This window comes from Chelmon rostratus, chromosome 11 (genome assembly GCF_017976325.1).
Source record: "Chelmon rostratus isolate fCheRos1 chromosome 11, fCheRos1.pri, whole genome shotgun sequence".
NCBI lineage: Eukaryota > Metazoa > Chordata > Actinopteri > Chaetodontiformes > Chaetodontidae > Chelmon > Chelmon rostratus.
The window spans coordinates 22754959-22770620 of NC_055668.1; the positions used below are offsets into that span (position 1 = coordinate 22754959).

At 41.7% G+C, this 15662-nt stretch overlaps 2 protein-coding genes across 3 annotated transcripts; both read right to left on the reverse strand.

Moving 5' to 3' along the window:
• Positions 1–4145: 4145 nt before the first annotated feature.
• On the reverse strand, positions 4146–9659 carry mtx2 (metaxin 2). Of its 2 annotated transcripts, none has more exons than XM_041947541.1 (10): positions 9514–9659; positions 8313–8360; positions 8167–8213; positions 7929–8001; positions 6932–7008; positions 6654–6746; positions 6508–6546; positions 6307–6432; positions 6105–6181; positions 4146–5171 (listed from the first exon to the last, which is right to left on the reverse strand). In XM_041947541.1, exons 1-10 carry the CDS (start codon positions 9551–9553, stop codon positions 5012–5014), a joined length of 780 nt encoding a protein of 259 aa, XP_041803475.1. In that variant the 5' UTR covers positions 9554–9659; the 3' UTR covers positions 4146–5011. The 2 variants fall into 2 exon arrangements, with proteins under 2 accessions (XP_041803475.1, XP_041803476.1); XM_041947542.1 differs by lacking the exon at positions 9514–9659 and adding an exon at positions 8603–8805.
• A 2523-nt stretch (positions 9660–12182) lies between these two features.
• LOC121613995 (homeobox protein Hox-D4b-like) lies at positions 12183–14260 on the reverse strand. Its single transcript, XM_041947753.1, has 2 exons — positions 13772–14260; positions 12183–13127 (listed from the first exon to the last, which is right to left on the reverse strand). The coding sequence occupies exons 1-2, from the start codon at positions 14205–14207 to the stop codon at positions 12820–12822; spliced, it is 744 nt and encodes a 247-aa protein (XP_041803687.1). The 5' UTR covers positions 14208–14260; the 3' UTR covers positions 12183–12819.
• Between the last annotated feature and the right edge of the window lie 1402 nt (positions 14261–15662).

Below are 15662 nucleotides of genomic sequence, written 5' to 3' on the forward strand. Positions count from 1 at the left end.
TATTTTATGGCTACGTTTAGACGTCTTTCCGTGACCTTAATCAAATAGATTTTGCTGATAAAACCTCATCAAAGACAGGATTCTGGATGTGAACCTGGATCCTGCACTTTGTATGTCCACCATTCACTTCTAGCACCTGCCTGTGACTCCAGCATGGACATAAATGTAATATTTCATTCAGTCAAAGAAACATTGACTCATCACACATAATCCAGGCAGCGATTACACAGTCACAACAACCTAATTATGGTTGGAAATTAGTTGTCTATAAACATAATTTCTAGGAGACAGAGTTAAACCCAAAGGTGCATTCAGGCTCCTTCCTGAGGAGTAAAAACACATCCATTTGCCACCATTGACTTCTATTCACATTTTAATGCTGCACTTCCAGGTGATCTGACTTTTCGTGCCTGGAATGGGTCAAGCTCCAAAAACACTGGATGTTACATTTCCCATAATACAGCTCGTTATCATCTTTCATTTCCTGATGGCATCGGGGTTAATTTCTCAGTCATTCTGCTCCTCATGACAAACAATCAACACTTTGTGTGTAAAATCTGTGAAGTTAGTCAAACATCTGCTGTACATTCAGTCAGAGCATCAACTTAAGAGGGTTTTGCTGTGCTTTAATGACATCATGCTAATTCTGCTGTTTCTATTTGTGCAAACCAGTAATTATTCAACCACAAGAGACTGCTTGTCAAGAATTATAAACACTGGTTATTTAAAGTGTCTGAACAAACGACACATGTAGTGATTTTTCTCAGGAGGGCATTAAGATTGGCGTTCATTTGGCTTTAGTTTCACAAAAATACAAATGTCATTTTAAACTGCTTAATTTGTATTTATTTGTCTTATTCTGAGTGAAGGGCATGCAGCGAGCATTGAAAACCTCTCAATGAGAACACTCATTTGGCTTTGTTCACTGCTTGCAAATAGTTTTTGTTTTCTTGCCAGGAGTGTGTAACGCGAGGTGGAGAAGGGCAGGGTTTCCTGCAGCACCGTCATTGTGTTGAGCCTTGGCAGGCTGGTGGTGCATCGCTGTGAATGTGGGGGATTGTGTCATGTCATATTTTGCAAAGTCAGCCACTAAACCTTGATGCAATTATTTTTGTAGGCTGGAATGATTTTGTCATGTAAAAATGTATTCTCCTAAATTTGTGTGCACACACACAGTCACACACACACACACCGTCCCTGTACTTTGGCATCTGCTGATCCGGTTTAAGTGAATGAGATTAGAGATATCCTGGGTCACAGCACCAGAAACGACTTACTGCACTGGTTTTGTCAAATTAAAAAATATGCACCATATGCAAAGACGTACATAAACCATCTCACCCACACAGATACAACGAAAACAATCTTCTCTCGCTGTCTTCTCGCTCTCTCTCTGTCAGAAAGTGCAGATTAAGTATCATGACTCACTCTGATAATCATGTTGTGTAATTATCAGCCTGCAGTCGTATTATGGAATCTGACACTTCACATCACAGAAAAAGAACGTATACACATCCACACTCATGAGCACAGAAACTCTGCTTTTTATGCATTTCAACACTCTCCCTGACCTCTTTCTCTCATGCACAATCACACATTCATCACACATGTGTCTTTATGAGGATCTGTCAGTGACTCCACATGTGAAGCACCAACCTGAGACAGACACTGAACCCAAGATTAAATCAGAATTCATAGCCAGAAATAGCATTTAGTATTATTTCTAAATCCTCATTTTCCATTTATTACAGCACTGTTTCTTGTGCTTTATTCCAACACTGTTTATGATTATAATTAACTGACTTAATTTGATTTATCATTTTCATTATAATGGCAAAGGCTGACCTGTCAAATGTTTGTTCGTCAGCAACGTGAGTAATTAAAACCCTTTTTTTCCAGTTTGTGTTACATGTCACCACATAAAGCTGAGGAACTGAAATAATTATTCTGAGAGCATTCAGACTCTGCAGCTCCACCCCTCCAAATTCATCAGATTTTCTTTTTCTTTTTTGCATTTTGTTGCATCATGGCTCAGCACGCATCAAGAAACTGAATGATAGCAATTTTATTGCTGTTCTGGAACGTCTTTGTCTATTTTAATGTGTTTTTGGTGGTGTGCGTTTGTGATGTTTCTGTTGCCATTGTCGTTTATCATTGACTTGTTATTCACATTTGGCTTTTTTTTTGCATTTTCTTGTCTTATTGATACTGTGATTTTAAAACTGCTGTCTTTTTAAATGTTATTTTTGTGTGGACAGGAAGACTAGTGACCTAGTGGCTAATGGGGATCTTAATTAAGATAAAGAATAACCAGAACAGCCATCAATGTTTCTGGTTTGTGGTGCAATGAAAACAGGAGCCAAACCTCCCACTGACATATGAAACAATTTCAGATGTTTACTGTCACTGAATCCAAATTTTGTTAGATAAATTGGCGCAGACCAGCAAAGCAATTAAAACTTGTTTAATGTCAGCACATTTTTTTCAGTTTCTTAAATAAATCTTGATTCAATTTGGCCGGGCCACAATCAGCAGGCCACTCAACTTTCAAATCTCATCTCTTTCATATCCTCATGCTGCCCCCTTCTGGTGCAGAATCTGTCATTACAGTCTGTGGGTCTCATGCTTTGAGTAACTCTGTGCAGTGTTTCAAACATTCAGGTTCTTTGGGCAATATGAGTTTTTCTTCATGCTTCTCACACTTCCTCCGCTTTGTGCATGAATTAGTTAGTAATTAGTGTTTGTAAAATGCACCATATAAACACTTTATATGCTGAAATAATGAAGTCAGGGCCTCAGGATCAGATAATAATGCTGTTTTTGCCTTAACAACCTTTTAACTACACATTTTATCACCATTCAGTCTTGGATATAGTAAAAAGAAAAGCATTTGCAATTAATAGAAATACCTCAAGCCAATCACCATCAGTCCTGTGATGGTCTGAGGACAGCTTCCTACTTTGGTAATCTAGCTTTGCTAAAAGCAGGGGGTCTATTAAACAAGAGTTTGGAGAGAACATGTAGGGGACCATGTTATATATACATGATGAAGACTGCAGAGGACTGCCAGGTGAGTTGCCACGTCTCTCTGTTTACAGGCTTCCCTGCTTCCTGTGGTCTCTCCCTGCAGGACAACAGAGATGATGGAAGCTTCTGCTCACCTGGTCTGACTGGCTGCCACATGTGGCTGCTAACCTGGTGTCAGTCAGCCAGTCTCTAACTCTGCTTCATAAAACATTTTCACAGTTCCTGATGTGAAGTGTCATGTAAAAATGAAATATGGTGCACATTGCTCAAGCGTGTTTAGGTGTTTCGGGGTGTATTTTATCTCTGAGAGTCAAAATTCACAATTAATCTATGAAGGAATACAAATTTTGGGGTTGGGCTTCTGAGGCTCCAGGTCATGTGGTCTGAAAATGGTGGTCTAACACTGTGGTCTCCCCTAAATGACCTCAACGAGCTGCACCTCTCTGTTCATTTCTCTCTGTCTGTCCGTGTGTTGTCTGGCTGATGACCTCTAACTGTGCAGCTTTCGGCCATTGCAGTTCATCACTCATGATGTTACAGCCCCTGGAAGTTCAAAGGTCACGCTCTGACCTCACAGGAAACCTGGAAGACAGAAACTCGTTACGCCTGTCTCACACACACACAAACTGCTCAACTGGAGGGCAGTCTGGGGTGATCAGACTTTGAGCTTGTCTGCGACCTGGAGGCAGAAACACACTCAGCAGAGTGTGTGAAGTCAGCACCACATCAGCCTAAAAATAGACACTGCATCTTCTCATAGGATGAAGCTGTGCTACTCTTCTCTTCATCAAAACTGATTTTATGTTTGTTTTTATATTTGGAGCATCTTCTAACTTACTAAAATATGGAAATATTTCAGATACTGAGAATGTTTCAGTAATACTTGAATTTGAATGAATTTAAAACTTTAAATTTAAGACATGACTTTGCAGCTCCCTCTTAGGTGGCAGTATGTTCATAGCATTTTTACTGCCATTCATCAATGACAAAATATTACACAAAATACAACACAGGCTCAGATCTTTCCCTTTCCAGTTGCTGTGATGCTGTATTTGTTATACATTAAGTATGAATTCCAACATCAAAGAATGAACAGAAAACTGAAACTGAACTGAATTCAGTGACTTTTATTTTGTAGGCACTTTCAATTCACACACAGAAACCAACGGTGGAAAAGCTAAACAATAAATCACATCCTCTTCATCATCATTATGTTCATGTGTTTTTTTGTACAGAAGAAAAGCATGTATGTCAACACTGCCTCACATTTTTACAAGCCTCTAAAGTTCCTGGAGGGAAGAAAGAAAGGCATCTATGCCGCACAGCTGTGAAATCCAGCCTCTCTGAGAGTCTGTGGCTTTTTGTAAATGCATTATGATACATGTCAGAGCAGACAGCATTCGTGTGTGTGCAAACAATGGAAAAATAAGAGCATATAAATAAGTCTATGCCTCTGAATTGGGAAGCATCCACCCTGCTGAAGTGCCCTGGTGCCTGAATCCCTGCCAGAGCTTCTGCAGCTAACAGTGACTTCTGACCTCCTCCTGGGAGCCATGAAGAGTTAACTTAGTAATATTCTTATTTCATTGCCATAATGCTGGAAATGTAAAGGCTCTATGGTCAGTCATTTGGTGGCTTCCTGAAGCTAAAACAGTTATGCAGATTAGACTGACTGGCTTTATTCTGTGTTTAGATGGAAAACATGTGCTGTAAATACATTTTAAGATTAATCTTTACTGTGACTTTAGTGTATTTTGAAATTAGCCATAGGTGGAATTATCGTAAAGAACTCATTTCCTGGTATATTTATCGATGTGCAGATCTTAAAAGATCTGGCTCCTCTGGACTTCTACCAGCAGCATGCAACAATATACAAGCACGAAGCAAAAGGGACAGGTGTGTGAATGTAAGCAGTTTTTAGCATAGTGCTACATCGAGGGAATGGGAGAATGTATGAGTTGAGATGATACAGAGATGTTGTCCTTCATGAGCTCTTGTCTTCAAAGTAGGTCTGTTCGATGCGTCTGCAGAAGGACAGCAGGTTGCTGTAGCTCTTGATCCGCTCTGCCAGCTCAGTGCTGGTCAGCCTGGTGGTCAGTATAGTGAAGAGGTGACCAAAAACCAAAGCATCCAGTTCTGTAGGCCTACAACACACAGACACACACACACTTTGCTTGTTAATGCTGAAACCAACCATTCAGTTAAAGACTGTTATTTCAGTTCTAGTGGTAAGCGAAGGGGCAAATAACGATTAGAGCAACAATAATGTTTTTAAGTTGCTATGATGCACAACATGTTGTTTTTTAATCAACATACTGGTTGTTAGTTATTTTCAGAATGTATCTAATACAGTTGAAAGATGAACTAGTCATGCAATAATAGTATCTCTGCTTATACTGGGGAAACTTCCAGGCTTCTACCAATCATTTCATCCACTTCTTACATTCAGCTATAAACGAAAAGTTCAGGACTGAAAAGTTAAAAGAAGCCATGACATTAACAGTATTCATGGTGTTCTGTTTGTGTTTTTAAAGACATGAATACATGCTGTTTGGAAAAGGTTCCACTTTCAGGTGATTGGGAGGTGAGTACAGTATTAAACCACAAGGTGGTGCTCAAGAAAAACACTTGTTTCCTTTTTGACTTGCAGTTGGGATTAGTTTGCCTTCAGGGCTTTCACATGTCTATCTGGCAGAAAGTGTTTGGGAGTCAGGTGACGTAATATAAAGAGCGGTAAAGTCCACAAAGGGAGGAAGTTGTGGTGGATGAATGCAGGACTTTGACCCAGACCAGGATTTGCATCCCATGTGATGCATCTCAATGTTGATTTATTATTTTTAGACTTATCTGACTCATTTTCAGGTTTCAGTGGCAGTTTGCTCAGGTTGAGGCAACAAAACTGCTTGGTTATGTTAAAGAAAAGCTCATGGTTTGGGTTAAAGTAGAGTCAGCATGTTGCTGAAGCAATGAAGTATACCCCATCACTGTGGCAACACAATGCTGATCTGTTATTCGGCTGCAATGACAGAGAAAAACAGACATGCATCGGGTGAACAGACACACACATGGATACGTACTGTTTGTTAAAGAAGTACGGTTGTGTTCCCAGCCTCTGGGACAGAGCCTGGCAGCACTGACTCACATCCTCGTAAACCTGAAACACAGGTTTTTGTCCAATTATGCCAATATTTTGTGAAACTACAGAACCATAAACAGAATGTGGGATATCATGAAAACAACTGTAAAGCATAAGACATTCATTGCCGAGTGGCTGCGGACCTGCTCCAGGTTTTTCCCTCCCCAGCCGATGGCGTTCATCTTCCTGCGAACCTCCCACTGCTTCTGATAGGCGAGGATGTTACTGAGAGGCCACGAGTAAGGACTGCTGTATCTGGGGCGTGAGATCTATGCAAAACACATGTGATTGATAATACTAATCACTGCCAATTTATTTTTAGATCTAAAGACGAGTATACACACCTCAGCAGCTGTGGCATCATCACACCACTGGATGTAGAGCTGTGGAGGGGAGGAGACTGGAATGAGAAGATATTTTCCACAAATATTGATAGCAATTGTGTGTAACTGTATTGAGGTACTTCTTCTGTGTGAGTGTGTTTGTGTACCTCAGCAGTAAGCAGCATGTTATTGACCAGCTCCATGTACGCTTTCATTTCTGCTCTCTGAACATCATCCAGGCCATCGCTCAGAGAATGACCCTAATCCCAAAACACACATACAGAAAATTATTTTACTTCTCATCTTAATCAATCCTATTTTTCTAACTAATGAACAGAATAAGAAACTACAAGTGATTCCCTAACATGAGTAACTGCAAATTATATCAATGACAACTTCATGTGGGAAAAGGTCTTAAAGTGTCTCTGAGCGTAGTAATGGCTACCTTGGCTTTGGTGAATTGCACTATCGGACCCAGTTCTGACACCACCTGGTTCCCTACGTGGATGAAGGGAATCTTACCTAGAGAGGGAAAAAAATACAGCAGGAGAAGCAGACCATTAAACATATCTTGAAGGAGCTACTGCAGTGCCAATAACCACCAAACCCAAAGGGCCATGAGCTCAGCAGTCAGAGTCTTTTCCAGTTCAAAAAGTTTCACGTCCATCTACAAAACGTGGATACAAAGTAATGGGACAGACCAGACCACAAAGACTGAGAAGCACGGAATTTCTGAATGTCTGGCCATTTTTGAACCAGCTACAGTATGCTTAGTCTTAGCCTGTGTGTAACGCAGGTGTCCTATTGTTAATACTGTAATTTTTTGCCACATGCTGGGAGTGAAACCAGAGTTCCCATTATCCAGTAATGATACCAGGAAAATCTGTTGAAGTCCACCACACGTTTAGATCTATCCGGTCATAATGGCTGGTGAAAATATTTCCTGATATAGATGTGAAAATATTCTGACTCTACTCTGGTGGCTTTGGCGAGAGCGATATAGCAGCTGTTTCTGGTTAAACAAGAAGGATCTTACTCTTCAACAAAAAGGCCCATCTCTGTAGGGATCCTTTCCAGAATGCTGTCAGACAAAAATCTGAGCTCGTCAGTGGCAAAAACCTTTTTCATGAACATACATTGGACATTGGACAAACGCCTGGACGGATGACACTGCAGACCATTTTGTGGCGGCAGGCTGCAGCGCTCTCGCTCAGTACTGAACCGATTTGAAAAATTGTTGTCCCGATCCGTCGCTTAAACGCAAACACATGAGATGATAGGGTCCATAAATACAGGTAATATTTCACCAGAACTTCTCCCATTTGTCCAGAACACTGAAATCTTCCAGGACACATGGACCAGAACCAGTTTTTTCAATCAGAAACTCAGCTTCAAACATTGCATTCAGAGTATGAGAAGACAAGAGTGAATCCTGCACTAACCGGAAGGTGACATGTATTCAGCATTTGCTCTGCAAGCCACCTGCACTGGTAGACCGCACATCCTGAGGTAGGCCTGTACAACAAAAAAATGTAAAATGATGATCATTTAAATAATCTATTAACTAACGTATAAATTCACAGAGGTATCACGCATGCAGATACAAATGTCTGCACAAAGCATGCTGACACACATATGTTGATATATTTGCTGAGAACACACACACAGAGAGAACTTCACCTGAACAGCAAGAGATGAGGCACAGTCTGAAAGCAGAATCTGATCCTCTGTAAAAACAACACCAAAGCAACGTGAACAACTACGCTGACAGCCATGCTTCTATAGTGACAACTCATATTGTTTCTCCATGACAAACACTGACTTACCCTTCAGCGGTTGGTACAAGGTTGCAGTTTCAGGCCAAGGCTCAGCAGCTGTCAGTGTGAAAAACAGGCGTGCCAGCAGAGACAGAGAGAGACGCACATATATAAAAGTAAAGTTGGCTTATCAAACTGTTATGTTGCTGATGAGCAACACAGCGCTAATAGTGCAATGCGTTCATAATTAGAATCAACTTTACATTAATCAAAATCTCATGGTACGCTAACAGACACGCCCCCAGACGCACAGACACTATACTGTCTATGCCCATGTGTAGCTTAGCTTAGATACAGACCCATTTCAGACATTCAGCTTTCATAAACGTGCTAATCGGACAAATGTTGAAAATGCAAACTCGTCAGAAGGGAGGTCAACTACTTTGCAGAAGTTCAGGAGGTTTCACATCAATGCCGGTCGTCTATAACGTAACAAAAACACGATTTACGCCGATACAGAGTAGCTACATTGTATTTAACTCTGTACAACCCCAGTAAAATCCAAGATGGCAAATGATTTCTTCGCTACTCAAATGGAATCGTGCTCAGTGGCACTGCGCTCGCTACTGCTACTGATGGCCGGAGTTGGTATTACAAAAGGAAATGGTTCGACACAATTACTGTTGCAATGCACCTCCCAGCCACAAGTGGCAGCTACGAGTAGACCAGTGCCAAGCAGCACCCAAGGTTGAGGGAGGAAGAAATTATTCGCCATCTTGGCTCTTACATTGGTGGCTGAATTTAATATAATTTAGCGGCACTTCGTTGGAGTATATCGTGTTTTCGTAACTCGACACACGTCTGCCATCGAGGTGAATCTTCCTGAACTGTTCCTGCTTAAATTTGCTGTCCCCTCGTGCGTTCATGTTTTCAGCAATAATCCGTTAAACAACTTTATTATCCTTTATATGACCAAAACGGTTGATCCACCTTGTTAGCTATCTAGGACACGGAGCCATTGTAACAGTCCTGTATGAGAGCTAGCCTAGCCAAGCTAATAGTTTGCTAAAGAAACGCACAAAGGTGGACAAAGACAGCCATCGTTACAGTTTCACATAAACGGTCCTGCCAAGTCAAACGGAAAATGCCACTTACATGTCTTTAACCAACGTCAGGGACAGTATACATGGCTGTAAACGTTAGCTGACGTTAGCTGGCTAAAGCTAGTTTAACATACAATAACAAGCACTGGGCAAAGTCAACCCCTTACCTGCCATCTGTGACACGAAGGCATCTGCCGCGAGAGACATTGTGATGTTGAAATATCCTTACTGATAAATAATAATTTATATGGTTGATGAGGTCAATTCCACTGCATGCAAGTTTAAGGGCAAGTGCTTGTTCTGCAGTCATCGACTGGTGCGCCCGCGATTATTGTCCCGGGCAGTAACTATGGTTCCGCTTTCCGCTTGAGCTTGAAACATATGTCTGGTATTGTAATTATGTGTGGATTATCTCTGTCATAAAATGCTCGCCTATGTGTTTGTGTAGTGCGGCTTTCTCTGCAGTCTGCGGTGAGGTGTGATGACGATGTATACAACTGGAAACGGTGGACAAAATAACAGAAACATCCCATAGTGCTGTCCAGTACAGAACAGCGAATTTTAGCCCTAAAACCGTCAAACTTTTGGATCAGATTTGGAACAGTCTCAACAACTGAACAGCATAAAGTGTGCAAACTGTAGAGTATAATGTGCATAGTGCATAATGTTGGGCATGTGTTCCTTTTATTATCACTTCCTGGTTATCATTCTGTTATTGTTAATCAAATTTGATTACGTCACACGTTGTCCCAATCCAGGAGACTGTTTAACTACTGACAAATATTGTAATGTAGGTTGTTTTCCTGACCCAACTCTGGCAGATGGAGCGTTAAATCGTTTATATCTCTTTCAGGCTGCAGTACTCCGTGCAACCACCCGAGGGCGGTCCTGCTTCACGACAGTCAGGCTGGAGAAAGGTAGGTTGGTGTGATACACATTAGCCAACATGCATACCGTCAACCAGTCGCGAGCGCATACATCTCAGGCAATTTAATATAGAATGTTCACAAGACAAGAATTCGCGGTATACATTTAATGCCACAATATATGGCGTTTAATTTATATTCAAAAGAAATAAAGCCTATTTTGCACACTGGTACTCTCCAAGCACTGTTGTCAAGCTTATTTGTCATACATTTATGTCAACAAAAAATGTCCGTGTTGTCTTGTCAACGAGCGTGTATAGACGCTTTTCTTTGTTTGTTTTTTGTTTTGTTTTTTTCCTGTCTTTATTTTTTTATATATATCTGTCACAACATACAAAAGCAACTAAGTACGCACAGCATGGGATTCGATTAAAATAAATGGCAGTTGTTTAGTGGTTTGCTGAATTTCCCACAGCGGAGCAAAACAAGTCGAGTATCCTCCCCCGGCTGCTGTCTCAAATTGCAGACATGCGGCCCTTCAGACGCTTTTGTGAGTGAATATTTGAGCTTCTGTTGGCCTGCCTGGTCAACTATGTGGTGGATCTGCAGCATGATAGATATTCCATGTTGCTCATGTCAGCCTCTTTCCTGCACGTTTAACCCCGTCTCGACCGGAAGCCACCAATTAATGCCTCTCATTTACCTTACATCCCACCACACACGCACAGAGAGAGAGAGAGAGAGAGCAGATTTCTTTCACCTCAAGTAGCCCTGTCGCTCCTGCGCTGTGCGTAATGCGTAAAAAGAGCATATTTTTGCAAGATGCATATGTTTTAACCCTAAATCAACGCTAATAGTCGATACAGGATATAGTCCATGTCTGATAAACATTCCGGGCATTACTGAAGTCTGTGTAATCATTGCCACATTTTAACATTTTGCATTCCAGCGACTTGAAAAAACGTACCTCGCATTTGAAATATTTTAACGGAACATCAACTTATGTGTATGTTTTAGTATATATATGATCTATTTTAGAGCAAGCTGTCGCTTAAGTGATGTTAAGGATCACAGTTTATCCACGGAATCAATGGGAATAAATCCTCCCACTTGAGAACATACTCGCATTTTTCACGTTTTAAATAGCATTTCTTCAATCTAGTAGTTGGCTCTTTGTTTGAGGCAAATATGAAGACGATGAATATGTCTTTCATTTATAAACAATGGTCAGAGTGACTTCTACGTCACTTCCGTTAATCCTCACCATCCCGTCATCCCCCGACAGAGGAAGTGATTTGTCCGCTGCATAAATATGATCACAACATACAGTGTGTGTGTGTGTGTGTGTGTGTGTGTGTGTGTGTGTGTGTGTGTGAGTGAGTGAGTGAGTGAGTGAGTGAGTGTGTGAGTGTGTGTGAGTGAGTGAGAGGGGGACAGATGAGAAAAATTTCACAGTTTTGCAGTTTGGAACATTTTTAATTTTTATCATCTAAGTAATTTATCAAAACATTTGCACATATAAAATTCTTACACGAAGAGTTTTTCTCTTTTTTTCAAAGATGAACACAGAAAATAAGGAACAGAGATGTTGCTCGCTACAAAGAATAAAATATGCTTCTAAATAATACAAATACAAATAAGTACTGTCGTAGGCTAATAACAAATCAATAGCATATTAAACTGGAATCAAAGAGTGAACGTATTCTTTGAAAATGCAACATTATGCTGTGTCAGAGAGGATGATTTCAAGCCTCTCTGTACTGAATCAGACAACAAACGTTTCAGAAAGTTCTGTTCATTAAAACCCTGTAACCCTGAGAAAATATGTTGGATTTACAGTCAACTCGTGCATCAGAAACCTCCTACCTACCTACCTGGCTGTTTGGAATTCTCTGTATACTCTCCCGTGCGTACCAATGTATGACCCCCCCCATAAACTGAACAGTTATTCACCCTTTGGAGATAAAAAAAAAAAATCAGCACGATATGGCTACTTGTCCTACTAAATATGCATTGTTTTTGGATGCTCCTCTATGTACAAAATAAAAGCTAAAACATTATTTATCCAACCATTCTGCAAGCCAGCCGCCGCGCAATTCAGCGTCTGTGCTTCTCCGGTTCGCCTCTTTAAGCGCCAGTTTGTGGAAACAACATTTTGGTCATGTGCATATTCATAAGTTAGGCGATCTCATCTTTTAGGTAGCTATAATAAAACCCTGTACTATGTTTACCCTGTAGAAAAAAAAACCCTGTTTTCTCCAGACACAATCTCCACTTGCCTCGCTTCTGCGCCTTTATTATCTAAATAAGAAACAACTCCCTAATTTCACCAGAGATGTCAGACCAATACAACCTTGACGATTACTTAAATGGAAGACTAAAATAGATTAATGAATGAAATGTCACACTAAAATTGGATGCAGCCTCAGAACGTCTGAGAAACGAATGTATAAAGCCTGTGTAGAAGGACAACCTATCGCTTTAAAGCCGTGTAGGATTGTTTCAGGACTGCGGTCACCCTGGATCCCTTTAGCATCGTCAGTTTTGGAGGGTGAAGGTGCTCACATGGCTGCCTGTGACGGCCGAACCGCTCCCAGCGGTCCGCGCTCACACAGTTATGGCCGCCTTCGCGCTGCTGTCGCTGCTGCTGTTGTTGTTGCTGTCCGTCGCCTTCTTGTTTTTGCTCCTTCCTTTGGTGTTCGGCAGCTTGTTGTCTTTCTTCCAGCGCATGCGCCGATTCTGGAACCACACCTTCACCTGCCGCTCGGACAGGCAGAGCGCGTGGGCCACCTCCACGCGCCGGCGGCGCGTGAGGTATCGGCTGAAGTGGAACTCCTTCTCGAGCTCCAGAACCTGCTGGCGCGTGTAGGCCGTCCGTAGCCGCTTTGGTTCCGGGCCCACGTGGTTCGGATTGACTGGAAAAAATGAGGGACAGAGGGAGATAATTAAAGCGTTTCTCTTATGTTTACATTAAATGGTACTGGGCCTACTATCAGCATTTAGCATTGTTCTCATACGAGTATATAACAATGTACACGAAATTAAGATAAATAAAATTGAATTAGTTTAGAAATAAAAAATAAATAAAACGACCTCTTATTTGAACCTTATTGCAGATATTATCATGTGGCAGTTTGTAGAGTTAATCTTCATTTGTGGTTGACAGGGAAGAACGATTTTTTCTTTTAACTTACAGCTTTTCGTTCAGCCGCAACGTTGCACATACAGACACACACTATAACGCGCGCGCGCACACACACACTCACACACACGCTGTGGCAGGGCCATAAAACTTTATAGGGGTTGTAATTCTCTCTGACTCTCACTGAGATCATAAATAACTCAACAACACAAACCAGCTCACAAATGGACAAAACGCAAGAAAGAAAGAAAGAAAGAAAGAAAGAAAGAAAGAAAGAAAGAAAGAAAGAAGAGCGAGAGCGCGCCTGGTAGAGAGGACACATAAACATGGGAATCAGAAGAACTAAAATGATGGAGAAATGAAATGGAGAGAATGTGAATTAGAGATGTAAAGATGAAAACCTGCAGGCTGTCTCACCATGAGCGACGTGCACTTTCTTCATCCACGGGTAGACAACAATAGGCGGCTTGTCCTTCCCCTGGCAGGCCGTTTTTCTCTGCACCTGAGCGGGCTTTGCACAGGTCATCCAGGCCTGGCACTGCAGGTCACCCACGGAGAACCTCTCCTTGCCGGCTGCGCCTGTCTCTCTGTAGCCGGGGAAGGGCGCAGCTTGGTGCTGCGAGTGGTCCTCTCCATCCTCCCGGTGGTGCCCCTGCAAGGAGTGTTGATAGCCGGTTTGTTGTGGTGTGTATGGAGGCGGAGGGGGCTGCATGGACTGATAGCCTCCTCCATAACTACCACTGTCCTGGGGGTTGTTGTAATACCCCCCTTGGTCACTAAAATTACTGTAATCTTCTTCACAAGGCGGGAACTGCGGCTCAGCATATTTACAGCTCACCACGTAGGACTCCATGATTGATTTATAGCGAAGCTGGTAGGAGAATACTAATTTTTCTTTCTCTCCCCTCTCTCTGTCTCTTTTTCCCCCTCTGGCATCAAGCCATCCTGCGGCTGTCAAATAGACGGACGGCCGCGCGGGCCACGTGACCCTGCGGCCAGCCAATGAGAGACCGCACTTTGGGTTGTTTATGTCAGACGTAATGGGATAATTTGAAGGAAAAAAACGTTCATTATAGGACTAATGAAGTTTTTCTGTCGTGGAAAAATGGTAAAGAATAGATGTTTGTGGAATGAAAAATAAGGTTAAGAATCCCACAGGCCTCTGCCATGTGGAATCTGATTACCACTCCAATAAATTAGGAAAATTTTAGTAGGATGCATGTTATACTTAAGATGTAGGTTCAGTCTATCTATCTGTCTATCTATCTATCCATCAATCTATTTATCCATCTATTTATCTATCTATATATCTATCTAATCTTGTCTCTTTATCTGCCCACTCCCCACCCCCTCCCACACTCAGCACCTATTGAAAACGCAGGGACTGTAGATTTATGACTTTTAGCTGAATGACTTTTACCCCCACACAGATGGCCAGGGCTGAAAAATTAATCTCGCCCATATTGAAGGCCGGCTGGGCCATATTTGGCCTTGTGGCAAGTCAAAGGGTGGACAACAAAACATGGCCAGTCAGAAAGGCCTCCAATAAAAGAATGAGATAAAAGGATTCCAGACAGTGACTAGTAGTTGGCTTTGTTAGGCTGGGGTCAGCCTGAGGTGTCCCGCTCACCACCACCGCCTCAGCTTTTAAAGGAGGGAAAAATGCATTGCTCGTCTTAAAAAATGATGCTAAAGCAAGCTGAACGAGAAGAAAATGCGACAGGCCTGAAAAATGAAAGCAAATTAGGGTGGATATATAGAATCGAAAGAGTGAGAATATGCTAAATTTAAGCCCTCACATGAAGAAAAAGTCATATAATGAGGATGCTTTCATCCAGTGGGCACCGCCTGCTTGGGTAATTTGTCTTTCGTTAAAATAAGCTTAAATTCCAGGGTCTTAAAAAGCCATCTCTGCAGTGAGAAATAGCCCATAAGTGAGTGTTATGTCCTCCAGGAGTTCTAGAGGGTTTCCTCTTTGGCTGCAGCTGCTCTCAAAGGATGCTCAGCCAAAACCTCTTAATATGTCCTTGTATTACTTCTGCCTAATATAGCCTGTAATAATACTCTTAATAAAGAAGAGGAAGAGAATGTTTTTGCTTGGCTGGGGCATTAAAGGAACTCATGCGGAGGGTGTAATGGGTTTGAAGATCTTGGCATGGCTGACAGAGTGCAAGTGAACTAAAGCTTCCATGGGCTTAATCTATCTGATCTAATGAGTCATTTGTTCAGAACAGCTCATAATGAATGTCAGAAAGTGGCTGAGAAGTCATAAAGTGGCAGAAACTCACTTTTTTTTGTCAGTTTTAAC

What these genes read in the sequence shown, in the direction of transcription:
- mtx2 (XM_041947541.1), bottom strand. Translation starts at nt 9,553, where the DNA reads ATGTCTCTCGCGGCAGATGCCTTCGTGTCACAGATGGCAG. An exon ending in TGAATACATGTCACCTTCCG is followed by an intron (nt 7,009 to 7,928) that starts GTTAGTGCAGGA and finishes TTCCCTCTCTAG; the next exon opens with GTAAGATTCCCTTCATCCAC. An exon ending in GAGGGAAAAACCTGGAGCAG is followed by an intron (nt 6,182 to 6,306) that starts GTCCGCAGCCAC and finishes CCTGTGTTTCAG; the next exon opens with GTTTACGAGGATGTGAGTCA.
- LOC121613995 (XM_041947753.1), bottom strand. Translation starts at nt 14,207, where the DNA reads ATGGAGTCCTACGTGGTGAGCTGTAAATATGCTGAGCCGCAGTTCCCG. An exon ending in GAAAGTGCACGTCGCTCATG is followed by an intron (nt 13,128 to 13,771) that starts GTGAGACAGCCT and finishes CATTTTTTCCAG; the next exon opens with TCAATCCGAACCACGTGGGC.